The sequence below is a fragment of the Salvelinus sp. IW2-2015 genome, linkage group LG26, assembly GCF_002910315.2.
Source record: "Salvelinus sp. IW2-2015 linkage group LG26, ASM291031v2, whole genome shotgun sequence".
NCBI lineage: Eukaryota > Metazoa > Chordata > Actinopteri > Salmoniformes > Salmonidae > Salvelinus > Salvelinus sp. IW2-2015.
Window position 1 is genome coordinate 24,856,098 of NC_036866.1, and position 22,504 is coordinate 24,878,601.

Here is a 22,504-nt window from a genome sequence, read left to right on the forward strand (position 1 = left end):
GAAATCAGCTCAGAATGGACAAATCTCAATACATTTTACATACTGTACTGTATCGTCCACAGCTAACATGCTGTTTCTAAGCAATTGTATAATAATGTGTCAACTCCATAAGGGTAAATGCACATTTTTCTCACAGTTCCTCTTCATCTTCTCGGGATAGTGTCCTTCCCAAACAGCAGCACTTTAGAAATCTGAACCTACGTTTTGAGGGGGCTGCTCTTTCCTCCCCATCAAATCCTTATATAGTCATATCAATGGTCAAATGTCTGAGAACAGCGAATCACCGGAGCAGATCCATAAAAAAAAGATACGGCAAGGGGAAGGCACCCCCGAGATGCCGTCTCCAAACAAGTATTGGATGTCCAAAGGAATTNTCCCCCTTGAAAGTACTTATTTGACAGGGCACAGTCAGAAAGAGCTTGCACTCCCACCGATTCAGTAAGGCACAGACGCTCAGTCTCCTTCCTCGGCTCTCTTTTGAAACATTTGGTGGAGCCAAGCAAAAAAATAAGCAGCCATGGATGCCATCAAGAAGAAGATGCAGATGCTTAAGCTCGACAAGGAGAATGCTTTGGACAGAGCTGAGGGAGCCGAGGGAGACAAGAAGGCAGCAGAGGACAAGAGCAAACAGGTCGGCATTTTATTTGGAAAATCGAAATTATCCTAGAAAAAGCACCCGAATACCCGTGGCTCTGTGCGCCGCTGTCTCTTAATATGGACCACCTCTACAATGTGGATGTATCACTTTTACGGATCATTCAAAATAAGGAGTATTAAAGTTATATATACGAATACCTTTCACAACTGGTAGGCTAATTCGTGACGTGGGTATGAATTATTGGAATAATTTTGTGGGAAAGTATGTCTATTTCACTTATTGATGGGTGGATGGAGTTGTATTACTGTAGCCTTATCTATAACAGAATTGTGAATAAAAAATAACTGTAGGGAAATTATAAATGGGAATAATAGAAACATTAGTGTAATGGTGAATTTGTGGGGAATATGGATAGGCTATTGAGAAACATGTAGCCTATACTTTCAGAATAATTGCAATATGATTATCACTTGTTTCAGATGCTCTATTCAACTAAATAAAATGTCGTCCTTTGTGCATGTGTAGTTAGAGGATGAAATAAGTGAGTTGGAAAAGAAATTGCGGATCACCGAAGATGAGAGAGATAAAGTGCTTGATGAATTCCAAGCCGCCGAGGAAAAATTGCTGAGCGCCGAGGAGGTGGCCACCAAGGTATTTTGTGTGGCTCGCATGATTTCCCCTAACTTCTCTATTCTCTCTCCCTTTCGCTGTCTGTCTGCGCTCTTGTGCCTTGTGTGCGCTCACGCCCTCTGTTTCACGCTGATCACCCCTGTGAAACTATCCGCACTAAAACACACCTCAGCTCGAGGATGACGTGGTAGCTCTGCAGAAGAAGCTGAAGGGGACAGAGGATGAGTTGGACAAGTACTCTGAGTCTCTTAAGGATGCCCAGGAGAAACTTGAGCTGGCTGAGAAGAAAGCCACTGATGTAAGTAAAGGGCACAAAATCACAATTCCTGGACACTGCTTCCCCCGTCTTTTCTGTCTCACAGATCAATTGTAAAACATGTAAAATGACAGTGTAACGTGAGAGGCCTTTATTCTGTCTCATCATTTGGTTTAAAGTCCATTCTCAGATTACCAAATGTAGGTAGCGCACCTGTCCAGCCCTATATGTCTATGGGCCAACTGGAAAGTAACCTATTATGCTATATGCATAATATTTAAATCACATAAACGATCATGATATCGTGCCAAATATTGTTGAACTGTCATTTTATATATTTTGTTGATGTTTATGTTTGTTTGTCTGTTGTCAAAGATCACAAGTCACCTAAGTTATATCAACCTTAAAAACCAAAGTGTTTCAGTTTTCTTGTTTGAATGTCTCCACATTTGAGATGGCCTACATATGATACCCCCAAGCTATATAATACATCAATGTAAGACAGTAAATCAAGTTCTTCTCTACAGCTCCTTAAGAGGGGACATTTATGAGTGGAAACTGAAGTTGTTAAAAGTGCCGTTTCCAAGCAGAGAGCGAGCGCAGCGCAGGGATAAATATAACGCACTGCTTTATATGGTCAATGGTCAAGTTAGACTAAGATGACTTCTTTGGGCTGTTCTTGCAACAGACTACAGTAAATTCGATTTTCCTCTGAACATGTCATTTTTTGTTCCTATAATTGATGTTTTGAGGTCAGTTTAGTTAAACCCATAGGCTACCGAGAGTGTAAATTGGCTTCATGCAGGGACATTTTTAATTAGGGAAATACTACATAAAATGGGAAACTATGCCGAATATGTCTGCATGTAGATTCATCCGTGACACAAGGAGCTGCATCCAGGAGCAGAAGAAAATTTGAAAATACATAGGCTGGAGTTGTATGGCATGATAATCCGAGCCTAAGTAAAGATGAACAAAAAAAAAACAGCAATAATCAACAAATGAAGAGGTTATCAAATGAAATGTGACATTCAGTTGACAACTGATTTTCATTTATTGAAAGTGTCCATAGGGTAGCCTACATCTCAATAGACTGAAGGAACTTCCTATGCTCATCTCCTTTCCTTTATCTGCGTTGATATAATTCTTATTTTCAATGACGGCCTAGGAACTGCCTTGTTCAGGGGCAGAACGACAGATTCGATCAAGTCCAACGCTCTAACCACTAGGCTACCTGCCGCCCCAATATAATATAGTTAAACTGGTGAAAGTCAATTCATGGAAGGCATTCGCCATTGTGCTTCATCTATCTTATGTTTTCATATCACTGCAAATGAAGGAAAATAGATCAGGAAAGAAACCACTTGTTGAACTCGTTGAGTAAGATTCTACAAATGCATATAGAGGGCCTCCTCTTGGGGCTATTTAGGAACTACAGTCTGAAAATCTTTTCAGTCCCATGTGTACTTTATAGATAATACCAGCAGATGGTGCTATATGCCAGTGCACGGTAGCCTACCTGAGGAACGCTTATAATAACAAGGGGTGCCCTTATCATTACTGTATGTCTACCACATATACACTTTTTATTATGACAATGTTGTTTACCCATTATTATATTACGAAAACGACATCAATATTTGTTTGTATACGTTTCAATATATTTTCGTTTGATGTAGCCTTGGAATTGGCTATGAAAATATGGTTACTTCCGGTGTAATGTTCAGTTATTGCTCTGTACGTCTTCACAGACGACTCGAGTATCGCGGGCAGCCATCCTCGTACATCCCAGGGCGTCGTTGTGCTCCATGTCCATTCCAAGGAAAGTCTTAAAAACGTAGTTTTCTTAGCAAGTTGACATAATGGCAGGTATAACATCATTGGAAGCGGTTAAACGGAAAATAAAAACCTTGCAACAGCAGGCTGACGGTGCCGAAGAAAGAACTGAAAGACTACAGAGAGAATTGGGTTTGGAGAGGAAAGCCAGAGAATCAGTAAGCATGTCTTATAAAATAACTGCAAAGTTGTAAAATTGCTTCAAAATATGTATCAAGTGCAACAATGCTATATTCACTTTACAATGTTTAATGTCCGAGGGAGTTGCATAGGCTGTAAAAATGCATGGTGATGCACGCAGCACACTGACATAGCGGAATTTCTCCGACATCCGGTTGTGGTGTTTCGTAGTTAACAAACTAAATGTGTCATGCTCTTTGCTGACAATACGCCAACTCTTGACAGATTACGAGTTTGAGACCAATTGGCTGATTTCCTCAAGTGTAAATAGTGTTCAGCTGTGGCGGTAGAGGACTTCAGGCCTTTTGATGGATTTAAATGATACTTTGTAATCATGCTTATTTTGTACCCCGTGAATATTTGTATCTTAATTGATAGACATGATGTAACTGTTGCCACAAGCAGTTCTTGCAGCATTGTTAGGCCTACATTGTTTCATGGTACTGCGTCACCCCCAATATTTTCATTTCCTATGCTAGGCTACTTATTGCACATACTTAAGTATATATTGTTACCAAAAGATTACATTTGAGTAAATTATACTCTCTTTGACATAAATGCAGCACAAWGTTTACTCAACTCTTTTTGGAACTCTTTCACTTAAGCAGGAAGGAACTTCAAAATAAATGCTGCAACAGAGCTGAGGAACACCAATAACAGACTGTTGTTAATTCTCTCAGTTGTGTTTTAAACAAGGTTTCTGTTATAAGGACAAAGAGTTGTCACATATTCTAAAGAACAGGGGGCCAGACTCTGACCTATAGAAACAGGAAATACAGCCTATAATGCATTTGCCATTTGGAAGGTTAATTGCCCTCATCAACATGGTCACTTCAGAAGCTCCTTTATATGACTAGGTTATTGGTCGTTTTTTAAAGGAAACACTTGTGGCTTTGGGGTGGTGTTTGAAAAGCCACTAGATGAACTGATATTTATCTTAATTTCACTGGCTAGTTTCTATCTCTCCATTCACAACATGAGATGGACTTTGATCCTGCACACCACTCTTACAAGTCTTGGTATGTGATCAGGCCTCTGGGTGGTTAATCAGGCGTAAAGATGGGGTAATGCCACTGCACATACTCATAAACCAAGGTCAGATATGGTTGCCTTTTGGTATCCATACAAAAAGTGTTTTTAAGATTTAAAATAAGTAGCCTTTTAGTGCTTCTAGAAACAAAAAAAGAATAGAGGAGCGGCTGTCCCTAGCCATTGTTTCTGCTATCAAATGTTCAGTTTTATTACCACATATAAAAGCATACCTGTAGCATTGTAACTGAATTTCACTTCCTCTGTATCAAATGTCTTGTAAAAAAAAATAGTGCGACGGTTACATAACTTAATAGTACTGAAGGTAAGCTAATTAGAACATTAAGGGGAAAAACTTGATAGTAAGTCACACCACAACATGTCACCAGTCAAATAACAATAAAGATAGAGTAGCCATTTTGTGACATGAAAGCTGAACTTCATCGAATCTTCAGTTTTGGTCCACTGGGGACTCCTTCAGTGGTTGTGTGTGTGTGTGTGTGTGTGTGTGTGTGTCCTTTGGCAGTGGAAACCTCTGTGGCACACAATGACTGCAGCCAGCTCCTTGTAAATGTCCCCTCTGGGGTCTCATAATGAGGCTAGGTATTCAGCCTGTGCCAGCCAGGAGCATTGTTCTCATTACACACAGTGTGTGGAGTGCAGCACAGCACATGGGAATCCTCCTGGGAAGGCCCTCTTCTCTCCCCAACAGATGCCACTGCTGACAGATGCAGAAAGCAACACTTAAATAGTAATTACCCAGACCGCTCACCTATAAAACACACAAGACACTGAAGTGGAAAGGTCACCAGTGTTTTTGATGTTGATATTTGTTTGTGTCCTTGAGAGTATTGTATATGTATGTTTGTCTGTCTTAATACATTTTTCCCCAAGATGCAGGTTTTGACAAGTTCTTCTCTCCTAGGCTGAGGCCGATGTCGCTTCCCTTAACAGACGTATCCAGCTGGTTGAGGAGGAGTTGGATCGTGCTCAGGAGCGTCTGACAACTGCCCTGACCAAGCTGGAGGAGGCTGAGAAGGCGGCTGATGAGTCTGAGAGGTGTGCACTTATTGAGGATAGGGAGTTATACTATAGAGTAGACTGTTTCCCTTGCTCCTTACTGTATTTGGGCAGCTTTAGCCTAAGTCATGACTGCCGGTGCCACTGACCAATTTCAACAAATACAAGCTGTTTGTCGAGACTGAGGTCCTGAATAAATGGGCCGTGACGCGAGGCTCTGTTTCCATTCCTTTGTTTGGTGTATAAACAGCCCCTCTGTGCTGCACAGCCCAGTGCCTGAACTCTATTGAGACTGTAGGTCAGACCCTGTGTGGGCTAGGCCTGCCCTGTCATCCCCAGTGCTACTGCAGTGCAGTATTTTCCCCATCAGTCCCATAAGAAAGCTGTCAGGCCAGGCCTTGACATTGAAAGGGCATATTAAAGATTCACTAGCAGCCAGCCAGTCTGGATGTGCACTGGGCGTACACTGCCCACCCACGTTTAGTCTTGTACTCAAACTATTGATCTGAGTCATTGAGTTACTGCGCAGTGCTGCTATGAGCCTTGGGATGGGACTCTTTCTAATGTCTACTGCCTGTCTCTCCCTTCCCTGCTCAGAGGCATGAAGGTCATTGAGAACAGAGCCTCCAAGGATGAGGAGAAGATGGAGCTGCAGGAGATCCAGCTGAAGGAGGCCAAGCACATCGCTGAGGAGGCTGACCGCAAATACGAGGAGGCGAGTCTCTCAGCTGCTGCAGTTGTTGGCTGCTGTCCAGCTGTCCCTACAGCCCAGCCTCCCCACACCCTTCCTTTAACCTACAATAACATAATGGCACACACACGTATGATTGAGTCCACTTTGTAAAGCAAACATGGTGATTTAGTCATCTCTACCTTGAAATACCCCAATTCATATAGGGTATATGTACAGTACACAGATATATTGTGTGTGTATATACACAGCCTTTTTGTGTATAGAGTGTAACTCCTTGGTGTTCTGTACCTAAAGGTTGCCCGTAAGCTGGTCATCATTGAGAGTGATCTGGAGCGTACAGAGGAGCGCGCTGAGCTTTCTGAAGGGTAAGATCTAATGCCCCCTAACAGTAACGCTGCACTTAATTAACATGCATGGCTGGAGTTATTTAACATTCTACTTTAACACCACGCCTGGCTAAAAGTTGAGTGTTTATTTTCAACATGTTGCTCACGCTTGTTGTTGCATGTACTATTAATTTGCATGTGTTCCATGTTTTGAATGGCCGTTTCGTTCGCCACATCCACTAACAGACGGATTCGAAGAGCGGAGGACGAGCTAAGAGTTTTGGAACAAAGCTTAAAATCACTTACAGCTTCCGAAGCAAAGGTACTGTAGACTAACAATGTATTCTGTTAGACCTATCTTTCTAGACTTTTGTACTACTTCCTCTTGTCACGTTCATTCACTCTGCTGAATGAAGCGTCTTTCCTCTTTGCACCTTGCTCTGCTTTGCTATATTTTCCTATGTTTGGGCGTACGCTCGGGATATCCTAAAACTAGAACCTTTTACACCTCTAACCTGGCAGGGACTGTGCAAGAATAACATCTTTCACATGCACTACTAGCCAGTATTCTTAATCTGACAAAATCTTTATGCTAAAAGGCATTTATAAAAGTTTCTTTGTAGTCTACTCTCCACCTCTGTTAATATTGTCACGTTCCTGCTGTGTTGAGGTACTTTGGTCTCCTTCCTGTAGTTCCGCTAGTTCGTATTCATTTTGTTTTATTTCTTCTCCCCTTTCCTGCTCTCCCTCTTTCCTTCCTGCTTCCATTTCTCATTGGTGTCTCAATATCCCCCTCCATTCCGGCACATTTTTCTCTGGACCCTCTGCACCTTCTCCCTTCTAACACCAGCAAATGCTCTGAGCTTGAAGAAGAGTTGAAAACTGTGACCAACAACCTGAAGTCACTGGAGGCCCAGTCTGAGAAGGTAGGTAGTCTGCTGCTGTGTTCAGGCATGCTGTCCATACCAGCTTCTCCAGAGCCATGCTGGAGAATGAATGGATGGAAGGAACCTAAAGAACCATTTACAGCAACACTTTGTTCAATGGATACAGTATCTGGCATACAAATTGCCTTGGTCTAAGATTAGTCTAACTTTGTACATTCTGAAGATGTAAGGCAAATGGATTTTCCAGTATTTTTTTCTGTCAATTGAATATAAACCTATTGTATCATGGTAGAACTGTATTATAATAATTTGTCATTAATGTAAAGTCTTTGTTTTATATAAAATGTAAAGTGAGTGTTTTTAGGCTTTGTTTCTGTCTCTGTAGACTGGTGGGGGTGTAGCGGATATCTGTGGGTAAATGCATGACTCTTTTGGTCCACAGTACTCACATAAGGAGGACAAGTATGAGGAGGAGATGAAGGTCCTCACTGACAAGCTGAAGGAGGCAAGTTTCACAATTCCCCCCCACCCCACCCCTTATCTACAGACTTTGGCCAGAGGCCAGGCTATTTCAGTGCTGTAGGTACTGTAGGCCTAAACTATCACAGTATCACTCACTGTGAACTTTAAAGACCTACTGATTCTTAAGAACCTGTCTGTCTACCACAGGCTGAGACACGTGCTGAGTTCGCTGAGAGATCAGTAGCCAAGCTTGAGAAGACCATTGACGACTTGGAAGGTATTACGTTTTTGCAGTTCATTTCAAAGCTGTACTTTGGTCTGTTTGGAGTAGGCCTACATTTTATAGTGTCAGTTGGTCTCATTCATGGCCATTCGGTGAGTGTCTACTTTTCAAATCTCTTCAAGAGGAGGAAATCCTCTTCCCTTTTTTTGCTACACCTCAATCTAATCTTTGCTACCTCTCATTTCCATTATCATCAGTGTCTTTTGAGCAACACGTACCCCTTATTGAGTCAACTACTTTTGGGTTACAGCTGAGTGGAAATTACGTTGGGAGTTGGACATTTGACAGGTCTTCCTCGTCACTCTCTATATTTAAGATTGTTCATAGATTGGGTTGCTTTTGCCTGTTTATCTGCAACAATGAAGTTGCATTGCATCTGCTCAATGAGAATGGGCTATTAATCACGGTAAGGGAAATGCTGCCCTACAGCTGCTGATTCCCGTAAATCATCCATCTGTTGGTTAAAGAATGTATCATGAGGCTGTCATAGTAATTAGTAGGGCTGAGGAAGCAGCCATATGGTAATGGAATCTCTGACATGAGATGTTCAAGGGCCAGCTCCAGTAATATGTTCACTATTTCTTGATGATGCTGAAGAATGTGTCATGGCCTCATTCAGATTGCTGTTCTATCCTCTTCTGGTGTAACGTTTTTTCCTTTTCCACTCTGTCCATCTCTCTCTCTCTCCCTCCCTTTGGGGTCTTGCTGATGACTTGGACACCCTTCACCCTCCTTCCCACGCACCCCTCCATTTCTGCCCCCTCCTCCCTTTTTGGTGCACTTGGTCCACGTCCCAATAGATGAGTTGTATGCCCAGAAACTGAAGCACAAGGCCATCAGCGAGGAGCTGGACCACGCCCTCAATGACATGACTTCCATGTAATTCTTCAACTGCGCTGCCTGCTTGTGCCTCTGTCGCCTCCTTGCACCTCACCTCCCCATTGTCCAGCCATCACACCTTTCTGTTCTGTCTCTGTTCTCCATCCATCTGCTGTTTTGTGTTCATACAAAATAAAGTGGTTACTGTTAGAAAGCAGCTATATCATTTTTATACACAAGGTAGTCTTAAGGTCATAGTCAAGGGATGGGCTTAAGGGTGGTTGTATATTGTGTCTGTAAGTACGGGCCAATTATGTGTTAAGTGTTTAAGCTCAGTCAGTGGTTTCCTCTCACACGAACTTGCGTGTGGTTGTGAGGACATTCTCGCCATGATCGTCACTGTAACCATTTTAGCAATACAGTGCGTGAGCCTAGAGACTTGTTTTGTATGAACATAATACAGCATGGAGGTTCTTTGTTTACTGATTTGGACTTTCATTTTGATAACTACCATATTGTATTACTTTTTACATCCTCTTAATTTGTTTTGTGAGTATTTGAAATGTACATTGTTCAACAAAATTAAAATCTTTAATTTCAAAATATTCAGTATATTTTGTCAACCCTTAATGCATGCGAGGTGTCTATTGAAATGCAATACAACTCTTTGTATTTCAATGTGAGCCTTCTACTGGGCCTTACATTGACTACATTGAGAAACACAATGTGCTTTGTTTCTTTTCTGTACCGTTTCAAGTGTAGCTCACTTGTGTCTACTACTAACAAGGTCTATTTCTGTATGGAAGAAAGGCCCCCTTGAAGTTCCTTTTTGTTCTGTGATAACCACAGTTGAGGGTGAACTGCACAATCTGGTTGCTTTTGGAAGGTGGGTTTTTGTCTGGTGCCCCTTTGGCATCCGAGCAAATGCAGACTTTGTCAAACCAAAGCTGTATGACTGAGAGGTTTATTCAAGTGACGCTTGTCATGACTCCATGGAAAGGTCTTCATGTGATCAGAAAAGTTTGGTCCAACCTTTTGTGTTTGAGTAGTTGCCGTACATTGTCTGTATTCCTCACAGTGGGTCATTGTGGCTCTAGCCTGTGCTGTGGCTCCAGTAGTGCTGGTGTGTTGCTAAACGTGTCACTCTTCCAACAGAATCTTTGTGTTGTCGTAAAATAACGCTTACATAGAAGGAAGTTTCTGTTACCTCAAGAGCTCTAATGAAACTAGGATGCGTTGATGTTAGTCAAGTTTTCCTTGTTTTTATGTCTAAGAAAACCATAATTTATCTTATTTAACCAGATAGGCCAGTTGAGAACAAGGTCTCATTTATAACTGCGACCTGGGCAAGATAAAGCAAAGTAGTGCGACAAAAACAACAGAGTTGCACATAAACAAAAGTACAGTCAATAACACAATAGAAAAATCTATGTACAGTGTGTGCAAATGTAGGGAGGTAGGCAATAAATAGGCCACAGAGAGGAAAAAATACAATTTAGCATTAATACTGGAGTGATAGATGTGCAGATGATGATGTGCAAGTAGAGATACTGGCGTGCAAGAGGGTAAGTAATAATATGGGGCTGAGGTAGTCAGGTGTGCTATTTACAGATTGGCTGTGTACTGGTACAGTGATTGGTAAGCTGCTCTGACAGCTGATGCTTAAAGTTAGAGAGGAAGATATAAGACTCCAGCTTCTGAGGTTTTTGCAATTCATTCCAGTCATTGGCAGCAGAGAACTGGAAGGAAAGGTGGCTAAAGGAAGTGTTGACTTTGGGGATGACCAGTGCAATATACCTGCTGGAGCGTGTGCTACGGGTGGGTGTTGCTATGGTGACCAGTGAGCTGAGATAAGGTGGGGCTTTACCTAGCAAAGACTTATATATGACCTGGAGCCAGTGGGTTTGGTGACGGATATGTAGTGAGTGCCAGCCACCGAGAGCATACAGGTTGCAGTGGTGGGTAGTATATGGGGCTTTGGTGCTAAAACAGATGGTACTGTGATAGACTACATCCAGTTTGCTGAGTAGAGTGTTGGGGGCTATTTTGTAAATGACATCACCATAGTCAAGGATCGGTAGGATAGTCAGTTTAGCGAGGGTATGTTTGGCGGCATGAGTGAAGGATGCATTGTTGCAAAATAGGAAGCCGATTTAAATTTGATTGGAGATGCTTAATGTGAGTCTGGAAGGAGAATTTACAGTCTAACCAGACACCTGGGTATTTGTAGTTGTCCACATATTCTAGGTCAGAACCGTCCAGAGTAGTGATGCTAGTCGGGCGGGAGGGTGCGGGTAGCGATCGGTTGAAGAGCATGCACTTAGTTTTACTAGCATTTAAAAGAAGTTGGAGGCCACGGAAGGAGTGTTGTATGGAGTTGAAGCTCGTTTGGAGGTTTGTTAGCACAGTGTCCAAAGAAGTGCCAGATGTATACAGAATGGTGTCGTCTGCGTAGAGGTGGATCAGAGAATCACCAGCAGCCAGAGCGACATCATTTTTATATACATGCATGCATACATACATACAGAGAAAAGAGTCGGCCCGAGAATTGAACCCTGTGGCACCCCCATAAAGACTGCCAGAGGTCCGGACAACAGGCCCTCCGATTTGACACACTGAACTCTGAGAAGTAGTTGGTGAACCAGGCGAGGCAGTCATTTGAGAAGCCACGGCTATTGAGTCTGCTGATAAGAATGCGGTGATTGACAGTCGAAAGCCTTGGCCAGGTCGATGAAGACGGCTGCATAGTACTGTCTTTTATCGATGGYGGTTATGATATCGCTTAGGACCTTGAGCGTGGCTGAGGTGCACCCACGACCAACTCGGAAACCAGATTGCATAGTGGAGAAGGTATGGTGAGATATCGGTGATCTGTTTATTAACTTGGCTTTCGAAGACTTCGAAGACTAGAAAGGCAGGGCAGGATTGATATAGGTCTATAACAGTTTGGGTCTAGAGTGTCTCCCCCTTTTGAAATGGGGGATGACCGCGGCAGCTTTCCAATCTTTGGGGATCTTAGACGATACGAGAGGTTGAACAGGCTAGTAATAGGGTTGGAACAATTTCGGAGGATAATTTTAGAAAGAGGGTTCAGATTGTCTAGCCCAGCTGATTTGTAGGGATCCAGATTTTGCAGTTCCTTCAGAACATCAGCTGTCTGGATTTGGGTGAAGGAGAAGSGGGGGGGGGGGGGGGTTGGGCAAGTTGCTGCAGGGGGTGCTGAGATGTTGGCTGGGGTAGGGGTAGCCAGGTGGAAAGTATGGCCAGCCGTGGAAAAATGCTTATTGAAATGATATATTATTGTAGATTTATCGGTGGTAAGTGTTTCCTATCCTCAGTGCAGTGGGCAGCTGGGAGGAGGTGCTCTTTTTCTCCATGGACTTTAGTGTACCAAAACTTTTCCGAATTAGTGCTACAGGAAGCAAATTTCTGTTTGAAAAAGCTAGCCTTGTCTTTCCTAACTGACTGAGTATATTGGTTCCTGACTTCCCTGAAAAGTTGCATATCGCGGGGGCTATTCGATGCTAATGCAGAACGCCACAGGATGTTTTTGTGCTGGTCAAGGGCAGTCAAGTCTGGGGTGAACCAAGGGCTATATCTGTTCTTAGTTCTACATTTTTTTAATGGGGCATGCTTATTTAAGATGGAGAGGATAGCACTTTTGAAGCGTAACCAGGCATCCTCTACTGTCGGGATGAGGTCAATATCCTTCCAGGATACCCGGGCCAGGTCGATTAGAAAGGCCTGCTCGCTGAAGTGTTTTAGGGAGTGTTTGACAGTGATGAGGGGTGGTCGTTTGACCGCGGACCTATAACGGATGCAGGAAATGAGGCAGTGATCGCTGAGATCCTGGTTGAAGACAGCAGAGGTGTATTTAGAGGACAAGTTGGTCAGGATGATATCTAAGAGGGTGCCCATGGTTATGGTTTTAGGGTTGTACCTGGTAGGTTCCTTGATAATTTGTGTGAGATTGAGGGCATCTAGCTTAGATTGTAGGATGGCCGGGGTRTTAAGCATATCCCAGTTTAGGTCACCTAACAGTACCAACTCTGAAGATAGATGGGGGGGGCAATCAATTCACATATGGTGTCCAGGGCACAGCTAGGGGCTGAGGGGGATCTATAACAAGCGGCAACGGTCAGAGACTTGTTTCTGGAAAGGTAGATTCTTTAAAGTAGAAGCTTGAATTGTTTGGGCACAGACCTGGATAGTATGACAGAATTAAACAAATGTTAGGGTGCGAACATTCTTACACTTTCAGTTGACAGTACATCTAATGATTTGATTGTCAAATCAACAGCAATGGACATTAAAAGGTTCATTCATTTTGAGGGGCAAGATGCATTTTGTGCACTGTACTGAACATTTCTTGCAAGTAGGCCTACTGCACACTTGTAGCTCTTATTCAACTTTCCCTCATTTATTGGGTCTAGCCCTAAGGGAATAATGGTTCTTACAGACTTATTGAAGGTCTAGGTGTTTAGGCGCATCATGGCATTACACATATTGTTAAAAGAAATGTAGCTGCTTAGGTGAGTGTAATTTGGCTTAGTACAATATAGTTAATGTAATGGTTTGATAGACAGGTGGCACATGTTGGGTTGCTATTGAACAGGTAGAGGAAAGTAGGAGTAAAGAGAAGGACAGTGTCTAAGATTGTCTGCCTCTGAGTGTTTGAAATAAGTGAGTTGAAAAAAGGATGGCAAGTATGATTGACCATTGCAATGTTGATGACATGACGTCTGTAATTTGCAATATCCTTTTATTGTTGAAAATAAATTAATATATGTTCATGTGGGAAATCCTGGGCATCTATGACATCAGGTAGTGGTCCTCCATACAAGGCTGGAATTTCAACTTTTATACTGCCTAAGATGCACCTATAAGACTTTAAGCAGGATCCGTACATGCCTTCTGGTTCTGGAAGGTATATTTAGGCAGTGACTAGAGCCCACTAGACAAGTGTCTGGCTATGTATTACTTGTTTGCTCAATTATCCACCCCAGAGAAATGTTAAAATCTCCGTTCACAAAGTTCAGAGGTATTTTACCCATCGCTTCTGCTGTTACTGCTCCACTGCTCTGTGGAGAGTAGACCTTCTATACTATATAATTTTAAAACAAGGTAATGTATAATCAGGTGTGAAGTGATCCCACATGAAGCTTTCTCTTGAGCTCTCTAGTCTGGTACTGCACTGATTTCCTCTYCTTTCTCTTTCCTACCTGCTTTCCGACTGCCAAGATCACCTCTACCAGCAACTTSAGAAAAACCGCCTTCTCTCTAACGAACTAAGAGTGGCCTTGAATGAGGACTAAACACAATGTGAATGTTTCATCTGTTTAAGTAATGAGCTTATGTACAGTATTGCAATTGTGTGTGTGTGATGCTAATAATTCTGGAGATAAGTGTTACTGCTGGAGTAACAAGCTAGCYGCATACAGTACCAGTCAAAAGTTTGGCACCTACTGATTCAAGGGTTTTTTATATTTTGTATTTTCTACATTGTAGAATAATAGTGAAGACATCAACTATGAAATAACACATATGTAATCATGTAGTAACCAAAAAAATATATTTTATATTCTTCAAAGAAGCCACCCTTTACCTTGACAGCTTTGCACACTCTTTGCATTCTCTAAACCAGCTTCATGAGGAATGCTTTTCCAACAGTCTTGAAGGAGTTCCCACATATGCTGAGCACTTGTTGGTTGCTTTTCCTTCACTCTGCGGTCCAACTCATCCCAAACCATCTGTGGTGATTGTGGAGGACAGGTCATCTGATGCAGCACTCCATCACTCTCCTTCTTGGTCAAATAGCAGTTACACAGCCTGGAGGTGTGTTGGGTCATTGTCCTGTTGAAAAACAAATGATAGTTCCACTAAGTGCAAACCAGGTGGGATGGCATATCGCTGCAAAATGCTATGGTAGCCATGATGGTTGTGTGCCTTGAATTCTAAATAAATCAGTGTCACCAGCAAAGCACCCCCACACCATAACCCCTCCTCCTCCATGCTTCATGGTGGGAACCACACATGCGGAGATCCTCCGTTCACCTACTCTGCGTCTTACAAAGACACGGTGGTTGGAACCAAAAATGTCCAATTTGAAGGACAGATTTCCACCAGTCTAATGTCCATTGCTCGTGTTTCTTGGCCCAAGCAAGTCTCTTCTTATTGGTGTCCTTTTAGTAGTGGTTTCTTTGCAGCAATTTGACCATGAAGGCCTGATTTCACAGTCTCCTCTGAACAGTTGATGTTGAGAACTATGAAGCATTTATTTGGGCTGCAATCTGAGGCTGGTAACTCTAATGAACTAATCCTCTGCAGCAGAGGTAACTCTGGGTCTTCCTTTCCTGTGGCAGTCCTCATGAGAGCCAATTTCATCATAACACTTGTTGGTTTTTGCAACTGCACTTGAAGAACTTTTAAAAGTTCTTAATTTTCAGAATTGACTGACCTTCAGGTCTTAAAGTAATGATGGACTGTTTCTTTTTGATTATTTGGGCGGGTCTTGCCATAATATGCACTTAGCCCTATTTGGTAAAAGACCATCTTCTGTATACCACCCCTACCATGTCACAACACAACTGTTTGGCTCAAATGCATTAAGGAAAGTAGTTCCACAAATTAACTTTTAACAAGGCATGCATGATAATTGACATGCATTCCAGGTGACAACCTCATGAAACTGGTTGACAGAATGCCAAGAGTGTGCAAAGCTGTCAAGGCAAAGGGTGGCTACTTTGAAGAATCTCAAATATAACATATATTTAGATATTTCTTTACACTTTTTTTGGTTACTACATGATTCTATGTGTTATTTAATAGTTTCAATGTCTTCATTATTATTCTACAATGTAAAAAGAAAAACCCTCCAATTAGGTGTCCAAACTTTTGACAGGTACTGTATAAATATATAAATATGGAATTATCTCATCTGTATATTTACTGTATACTCTGACATACAACCAGGAAGTATATACAGTATTGTTAATTGTCCCTGTTTAAAGCATGGGGAAGGCTATGCTGTAAAAATTTGTTTATTTCCTGCATGGTTACTGCCATAGCATAGTCACAGCATTTTGTTTTTCTCTAAAACTGAAAGTGTGATGCTTTTGTTAGCTAATTATGTAGACCTAACCGTACGATATACTTATTTTCCATGTTGTGTGATGGTAGCTTGGATTTTAATATTTTGTTTTATTTGGTGTCTAACAGAGAAACTGGCACATGCTAAAGAGGAGAACCTTGATATGCACCAGATGCTGGACCAGACTCTAATGGAACTAAATAACATGTGAAAGCCTGGTTTACCCACTATGGTTTGGGCTTTTTGTATTTGCACCTTGCTTGCCATGAGCCCTCATTCCATTCCATGCCCATGGTAAGGAACACATAACCAGATGCTTTTCCTTTTGCACCGTCCTGCTTTCAGTGGAGCTCAACGAGGGAGCAGAACTAAGGGAAAGGTACAACATTTCCTTAATGAAGCCTAAAATGAGAAACACTTTTTGTTTTTGCCAGCTGATTTATAATGTCAGCATTTTAATCATTGACATTAGTTCGCTTTTGACGAGTTATCAGGTGAAATGACGCATCATTTGCTACAAAGGTTGTTTTTGGGTCATTCCACTAATTCTGTGCCTTTTGAGATGTGTAACTTGGCGGGGAAAAAATGTAGTTTCACCCAATTTTTACTTTCTGTCATAAAGAACATACGTTCAACTTAATGAAAAACAAGTTCTCATCTTAAGGTAAAAAAAATACATTTTAAATAACTAAGTGCCATATAAAGTAACAAGGTTGACCGTAACAGGGTTGACAACTTCATCATAAATATTCCATAAATTCCCATGTGGCAGGGAATGGAAGGTTGCTGTGTGCAACAGGGAGCGGCAATTGAATGCAAGCTTCACAAATAAAATGAAATAGTTAACATTTGTAGCCTGTCTATAGTTAACAGGGTTGACGTGTTCTGCTCAACCCACTCTCTTTTCCACAACAAAACCCCCATGAAATGGCCAAAAGAGTAGAACCAGCTCACCTGCTTATACACTGATTTGACTATTAGATGTTTCTTTGGATTTTTTAAATATATTTTTTTAAGGACTAGTTTCACCATATTAAAGAGTTCAGGTAACAGGGTTGATCTTAAAATGAGGGACAGTTTTATTTGTTCTTCCTTTAAAACTAATGATGGTGAAAACTTGAAGACATTTTGGGGTTAGGTGGGTTAAAATCTTCCTCAGTCAGAGGGTACACAAAGGGACTTGTCAAAATGCTGGATTTTGGCACTTAGGGCTAGTCTTTATTTGTGAATCTGAATTCTCCTTGTAGTCTATATTGTAGGGGACATTATTGAATACAACAGGCTTTTAAAACGCAATATTGGTGCACTATTTCTACTTCAAATATTGAAGGTATGCAAAAGGCACTCATTTCGTGGAACAACCCTTTTATCTGCATTTGATAAATTAATTTAGTATATATACTAACATTATTTTGAGTGTTTGGTGCCAATATTAAGCCCTGGCTAGAAAGGGATCTACTTACACTCCCAAAGTATATTTATTTTTCTTTTGAGCCTTAAACTCATTACAAAATGCATGGCAATATTATCTTGCAAAATGCATTCCTGTTCCCTGTTCTCGTTTTTTTTTTTTTTATGTTTCTTGTCTAGAAATATGACTCAATCATATGTGATTGTGCCTCACATAAAACTATTGTTTTATTAAATGTAGGTGTTTTAAATGTATATCATATCTGAAATGAATATAAATAAAACCTCACAGTTTAATATGTATTTGTGTATTTTATTATATACTGTATTGTACAGTATCTTAACATTCTGGTAAGTTTCCATTGATCATATTGTAGGATGTATAAATGTTTTTTTTAATGGGTTACATAGTTGTAACTAATTCCAGAAGTAAATATTTTCAGCTTTCATGTTGAATTGAGAAGATGAGGGGAATAAAGTGGTCCCCTTAAACACTGCTGCATTATCAACCTTGTTTAACCCTCAGCTCAATGAGTGTTTCCAGAACAAATGGTAATCTGTTCATCTGCCGGCCTTATTACATTTACTCTGTGCTCATTCTGGTCTAGGCCTTAGTTTGAATTCTTAAGAGATAAAGAACTTGTCACGAGTGCATGCTTATGGATCACTGCAGCTCTGAACACTGGACTGCGGGGCAATGCAGCAAAAATAGTAATGTTAGTCATACAATAATAGTCTATTTACACATGTAATTGATCATATATTTGTGGTAATAAAGCTTGGTGTATTATAGCTCATTTTAATTTAAATGTCATGCATTTGTAATGTGTTAATTCCAGGCCACATGCTGTGACACCGGCCAGTGGATTATAACTGAAATAGTTCTATCCCAGGTGAGACTGCAAGGTGAAGATTAATTTGGAAGTCAAATTTTAAAAGCTTATCTGTGTTTTGACTTCAGTCCTGACGCCATGGACTGAAAGTGTAAACAAGCTAATTCAGAACAGAATGCTAATGTTCTCTAGGTGCTGACAGGAGGCATGTGCTGGCTTTTGACCTCTGGGAAAGTACTTTGTCACCCTAGGGGACTGGGTAATAAACTAAATGTAAGGGTCGTATTCCCCTGCTCAGACGTTGCATGCATCAACCAATGGTTACGTACCACGTCAACTGTGTCATCGACTGACAGATTGCAAACGTGGTAGTTAGCTGATATGTAAAATACCTATCCAGGTGTTGTAATGTGGCGTTCAAGACTGGGAACTCGGAATCTCCGACATCCGACTTCAGTGTGCTCAAGACAACTGGGAACTCGGAAAAAAACGAGCTCCGACTGAGATCAGTGGGTTATCAGTCTTTCTAGTCCCTTTTTATGGACACTACATTTTGCATGCCTTTTCAGATAGAACCAACAGTAGTTGTCATGCTGGTAATTTCTTGTGGTTTATGGTAATTTGATGTGAACAGTTCTGTGAGGTGTGCCATTGCAGTATGGTTGTGGCAGGCTGTCATGTTTTTGTCATAGAATTAGTAATTAAAATACTACAATTAGACCTGAACCTTCTTGTGATGGGATAAAGATCAGTCATTTTGGTCAGGGAGTTGGTCAACCATTGTTTGCCAGTGCTGTGATGAGATATTGTATAAAGTAATGAATTTGAAAAATGTATCTGCACTGTATGTTTGTAAGCCAGCAAGAAAGTTTTCAAATTTACTGCCAATATGCCAACATTCCTTTCAAACATTGCAGTCAATCTACAGCCATACACTGGCTGAAATCAGTTGATGATAGGACTTAGACAAGTAAAAAATGCAACAAGTACTGATATTGTATCATACAACAGCACTCACAGCTTTCCAATAAATAAAAAGAGACATTTATGGTTTGTTTACATATATTCTTATAGGCTATGTATAAAGGACAATCGGTATAAAACAGGTATAAACTGTATAATTATACAGTAATATTTAATGTGCCTTTATAAAGTGTTTTATCCATTGCAAATGTGTGGTTAGCCACAAGATTGCATTAAAGTCTGGGGGCGTGCAACAGACGAAGAAAGGAACTGAAGAGATGGCATCCCTCGAGGCAAGAAAGACATTTTGATGTGGAAGATTTTCACAAGGATTGAAAATTGATGTGAGCCGTACGCCATACCGAGTTCTGGAGGTGAAAAGGAAGTGAATGAGTGAGTTAAGTGAGTTGGAATTTGTGGTAAAGAGCTCAGAGCCCGAGCTTGGAATCGATGTCCATGATAAAGAAGAATCTGGTCCAGTAGGAGTGACATTTTTGGAGAAAGTGGATCCCTGTCTTTTGGCAGATACATTTGTGGTTTTAGGGTGGGTGGGAAAGGAGTTGGTTGTAGTTGAATCAGTGAAGGTAATCTGTACTGGACTTATATTTATTTGTGTTTCTTCTGCTCAGAGGAAGCGGGTGCTCTGTCTCATTTAATTTGGGTCAAGATCTGTTTCTTGCTTTGCGCTTAGGAATAGGGCACCATTGAAAGGAGTGATTTCTGGGGTAGCGTTAAGTGTGGAGGTGGAGCAATTGAAGATGAAGATTCCTGGTGTTTGTGAAGCCTGTCATTTGGTGCGACGCAGACCCGGTGGTGAGCTTGGTGAAACAGGGGAGTCACTATCAGTCCTTTTGAGTTTTGAGTCTGTATTTACCTCACAAAGTCATGTTAGGATAAATAAATTATCCTGTTAGAGCTTGGGTGCCAAATCCACTCCGGTGTTTCAGGTGCAACGTTTATGGTCATGTTGCAGCAGTGTGTAGAGGGTGGAGAATCTTAGATGTGGTAAGTCTGCAGGAGGGCATGTAGTGTTGTGGTCTCTCTTGTCGTGATGTGTGTTTTGTCCTATGTTTTTAGTTTATGTTTAATCCTCTGTCCCCGCAGGAGGCCTTTCTATAGGCCGTCATTGTAAATAAGAATTTGTTCTTAACTGAATTGCATAGTTAAATAAAAAAGAGGATTGTGTGGTTTTGGTGGATAAAGTAGTGTGTGTCAACTGTAGGGGTGCCCATGTTGCTGGGGATCGGAAGTGTCCGGTGGGAGAGAGGCAGATTGAGGTGACCAGAGACAGAGTTGTGCAGAATGTTTCGTAATCTGAGGCAGTGAAGAAAGAAGAAGAGGAAGGATCAAGTGTGAGGTATCCTGAGAGGATCCCTTTGAGTAGTAGATCTGTGCCAGCACAGAGGGATAGGCCAACAACTAAAATATGATTCAGTAAGGTTGGCTTCTTAGCGCTCATACCAATGTACCGCAGAACATCATAGAAAATATATGTTGTGGTGACTGCTGCAGTGAAGTATTTGGGTGTATGAGATTTCATTTCAGAAGAGTGACAGGGTGTGTTCAGTGGTGGTGTCCTGTCCTCCCAGGCCATTGGCATGGTGCAGGAGCAGATAGGGTCAAAGTAGTGGAATGGGGTACCTTATTTTTTTTTATTTCCCCCTTTTTCCCATTTTGTATCACAAAGTGTAAGGGATTGATATTATAGTCCAGTTGGGGGAGGTAATGCAACATATTGGATGCCAAGCGCCATTAAACCCCAAAGAGGAAGAAGAACCGCATGGTATATCTGTGCTCCCAATTCGTCCTTTGGCTAGTGCTGTCTGAATCGGGGATTGATTAATGTGGTCTGATGAAAGCAGGTGTCTCAGGAAATGTTGCAAACTCAATTCGATTGTATTGGTTTTCTATGGGGAAACAAACTTCAGGCAGCTAATAGCCAAGAGAAAAGTGTTACATTGTTACCATGTCGCGGTTACCATAGGCCGACTTGCCATTTAATCGCTTTTGTTCCGAGTGTAAAGAATGCCGAGCGGTGATCGTGTGCTCTTATTATTTTTAATTTTTAGGGGGTAGATCAGCTTTCATATTCCATAGATTGTGGCTTTTATCAATGTAATTTTCTGCATAATTTCCAACCCACCATTTTTGGGGGGGGACTAATAATATTTCTAAATATATAGTGCATTTGGAAAGAATTTGGACCTGTTGACTCTTTCCACATTTTGTTACGTTACAGCCTTATTCAAAAAATGGTTAAATTGCTTTTTTGCCTCATCAATCTACACACAATACCCATTATGACAAAGCAGAACAGGTTTTTACACATTTTTGCTAATTTATTCAAAATAATAAAAAATAAAAAAGTATTCAGACCCTTTACTCAGTACTTTGTTGAAGCACCTTTGGCAGAGATTACAGCCTCAAGTCTTATTGGGTATGAAATTACAAGCTTGGTACATCTGTATTTGGGGAGTTTCTTCCATTCTTCTCTGCAGATCCTCTCAACCTCTGTCAGGTTGGAAGGTGAGCCTTCGCCCCAGTCTGAGATCTTGAACACTCTGGAGCAGGTTTTCAGGAGCAGGTTTTCATCAATGATCTCTGTACTTTGCTCTGTTCATCTTTCCCTCGATCCTGACTAGTCTCCCAGTCCCTGCCACTGAAAAACATCCCCACAGCATGATGCTGCCATCACCATGCTTCACTGTAGGGATGGTGCCAGGTTTCCTCCAACCAAGCTCAATCTCGGTTTCATCAGATCAGAGAATCTTGTTTATCATGGTCTGAGTGTCCTTTAGGTGCCTTTTGGCAAACTCCAAGTGGGCTGTAATGTGGCTTTTACTGAGGACTGGCTTCCGTCTGGCCACTACCATAAAGGCCTGATTGGTAGAGGGCTGCAGAGATGGTTGTCCTTCTGGAAGGTTCTCCCATCTCTACAGAGGAACTCTGGAGCTCTGTCAGTGACCATCAGATTCTTGGTCACCTCCCTGACCAAGGCTCTTCTCCCCGATTGCTCAGTTTGGACGGGAGGCCAGCTCTAGGAAGAGTCTTAGTGGTTCCAAACTTCTTCCATTTAAGAATGATGGAGGCCGCTGTGTTCTTGGGGACCTTTAATGCTGCAACATGTTTTGGTCCTTTAATGAAACTGGTACACTTTTTTATTTATCACAATTTTCTTTAACCAATTT

The 22,504-nt window shown here is 41.4% G+C and overlaps 1 protein-coding gene across 16 annotated transcripts; it reads left to right on the forward strand.

Annotated features, from left to right (window-relative positions):
• The first annotated feature begins 421 nt into the window (after window positions 1-421).
• LOC111952112 (tropomyosin alpha-1 chain) lies at window positions 422-16,949 on the forward strand. 16 transcript variants are annotated; one of them, XM_070435209.1, is made up of 10 exons: window positions 431-631; window positions 1,124-1,249; window positions 1,401-1,526; window positions 5,455-5,588; window positions 6,147-6,264; window positions 6,538-6,608; window positions 7,420-7,495; window positions 7,899-7,961; window positions 8,126-8,195; window positions 16,239-16,949. In XM_070435209.1, exons 1-10 carry the CDS (start codon window positions 518-520, stop codon window positions 16,319-16,321), a joined length of 981 nt encoding a protein of 326 aa, XP_070291310.1. In that variant the 5' UTR covers window positions 431-517; the 3' UTR covers window positions 16,322-16,949. The 16 variants fall into 16 exon arrangements, with proteins under 16 accessions (XP_023990362.1, XP_023826374.1, XP_070291308.1 ...); XM_070435210.1 differs by lacking the exons at window positions 7,420-7,495; window positions 16,239-16,949 and adding exons at window positions 6,816-6,891; window positions 9,002-9,165; XM_070435211.1 differs by lacking the exon at window positions 16,239-16,949 and adding an exon at window positions 9,002-9,161.
• Window positions 16,950-22,504: the final 5,555 nt, after the last annotated feature.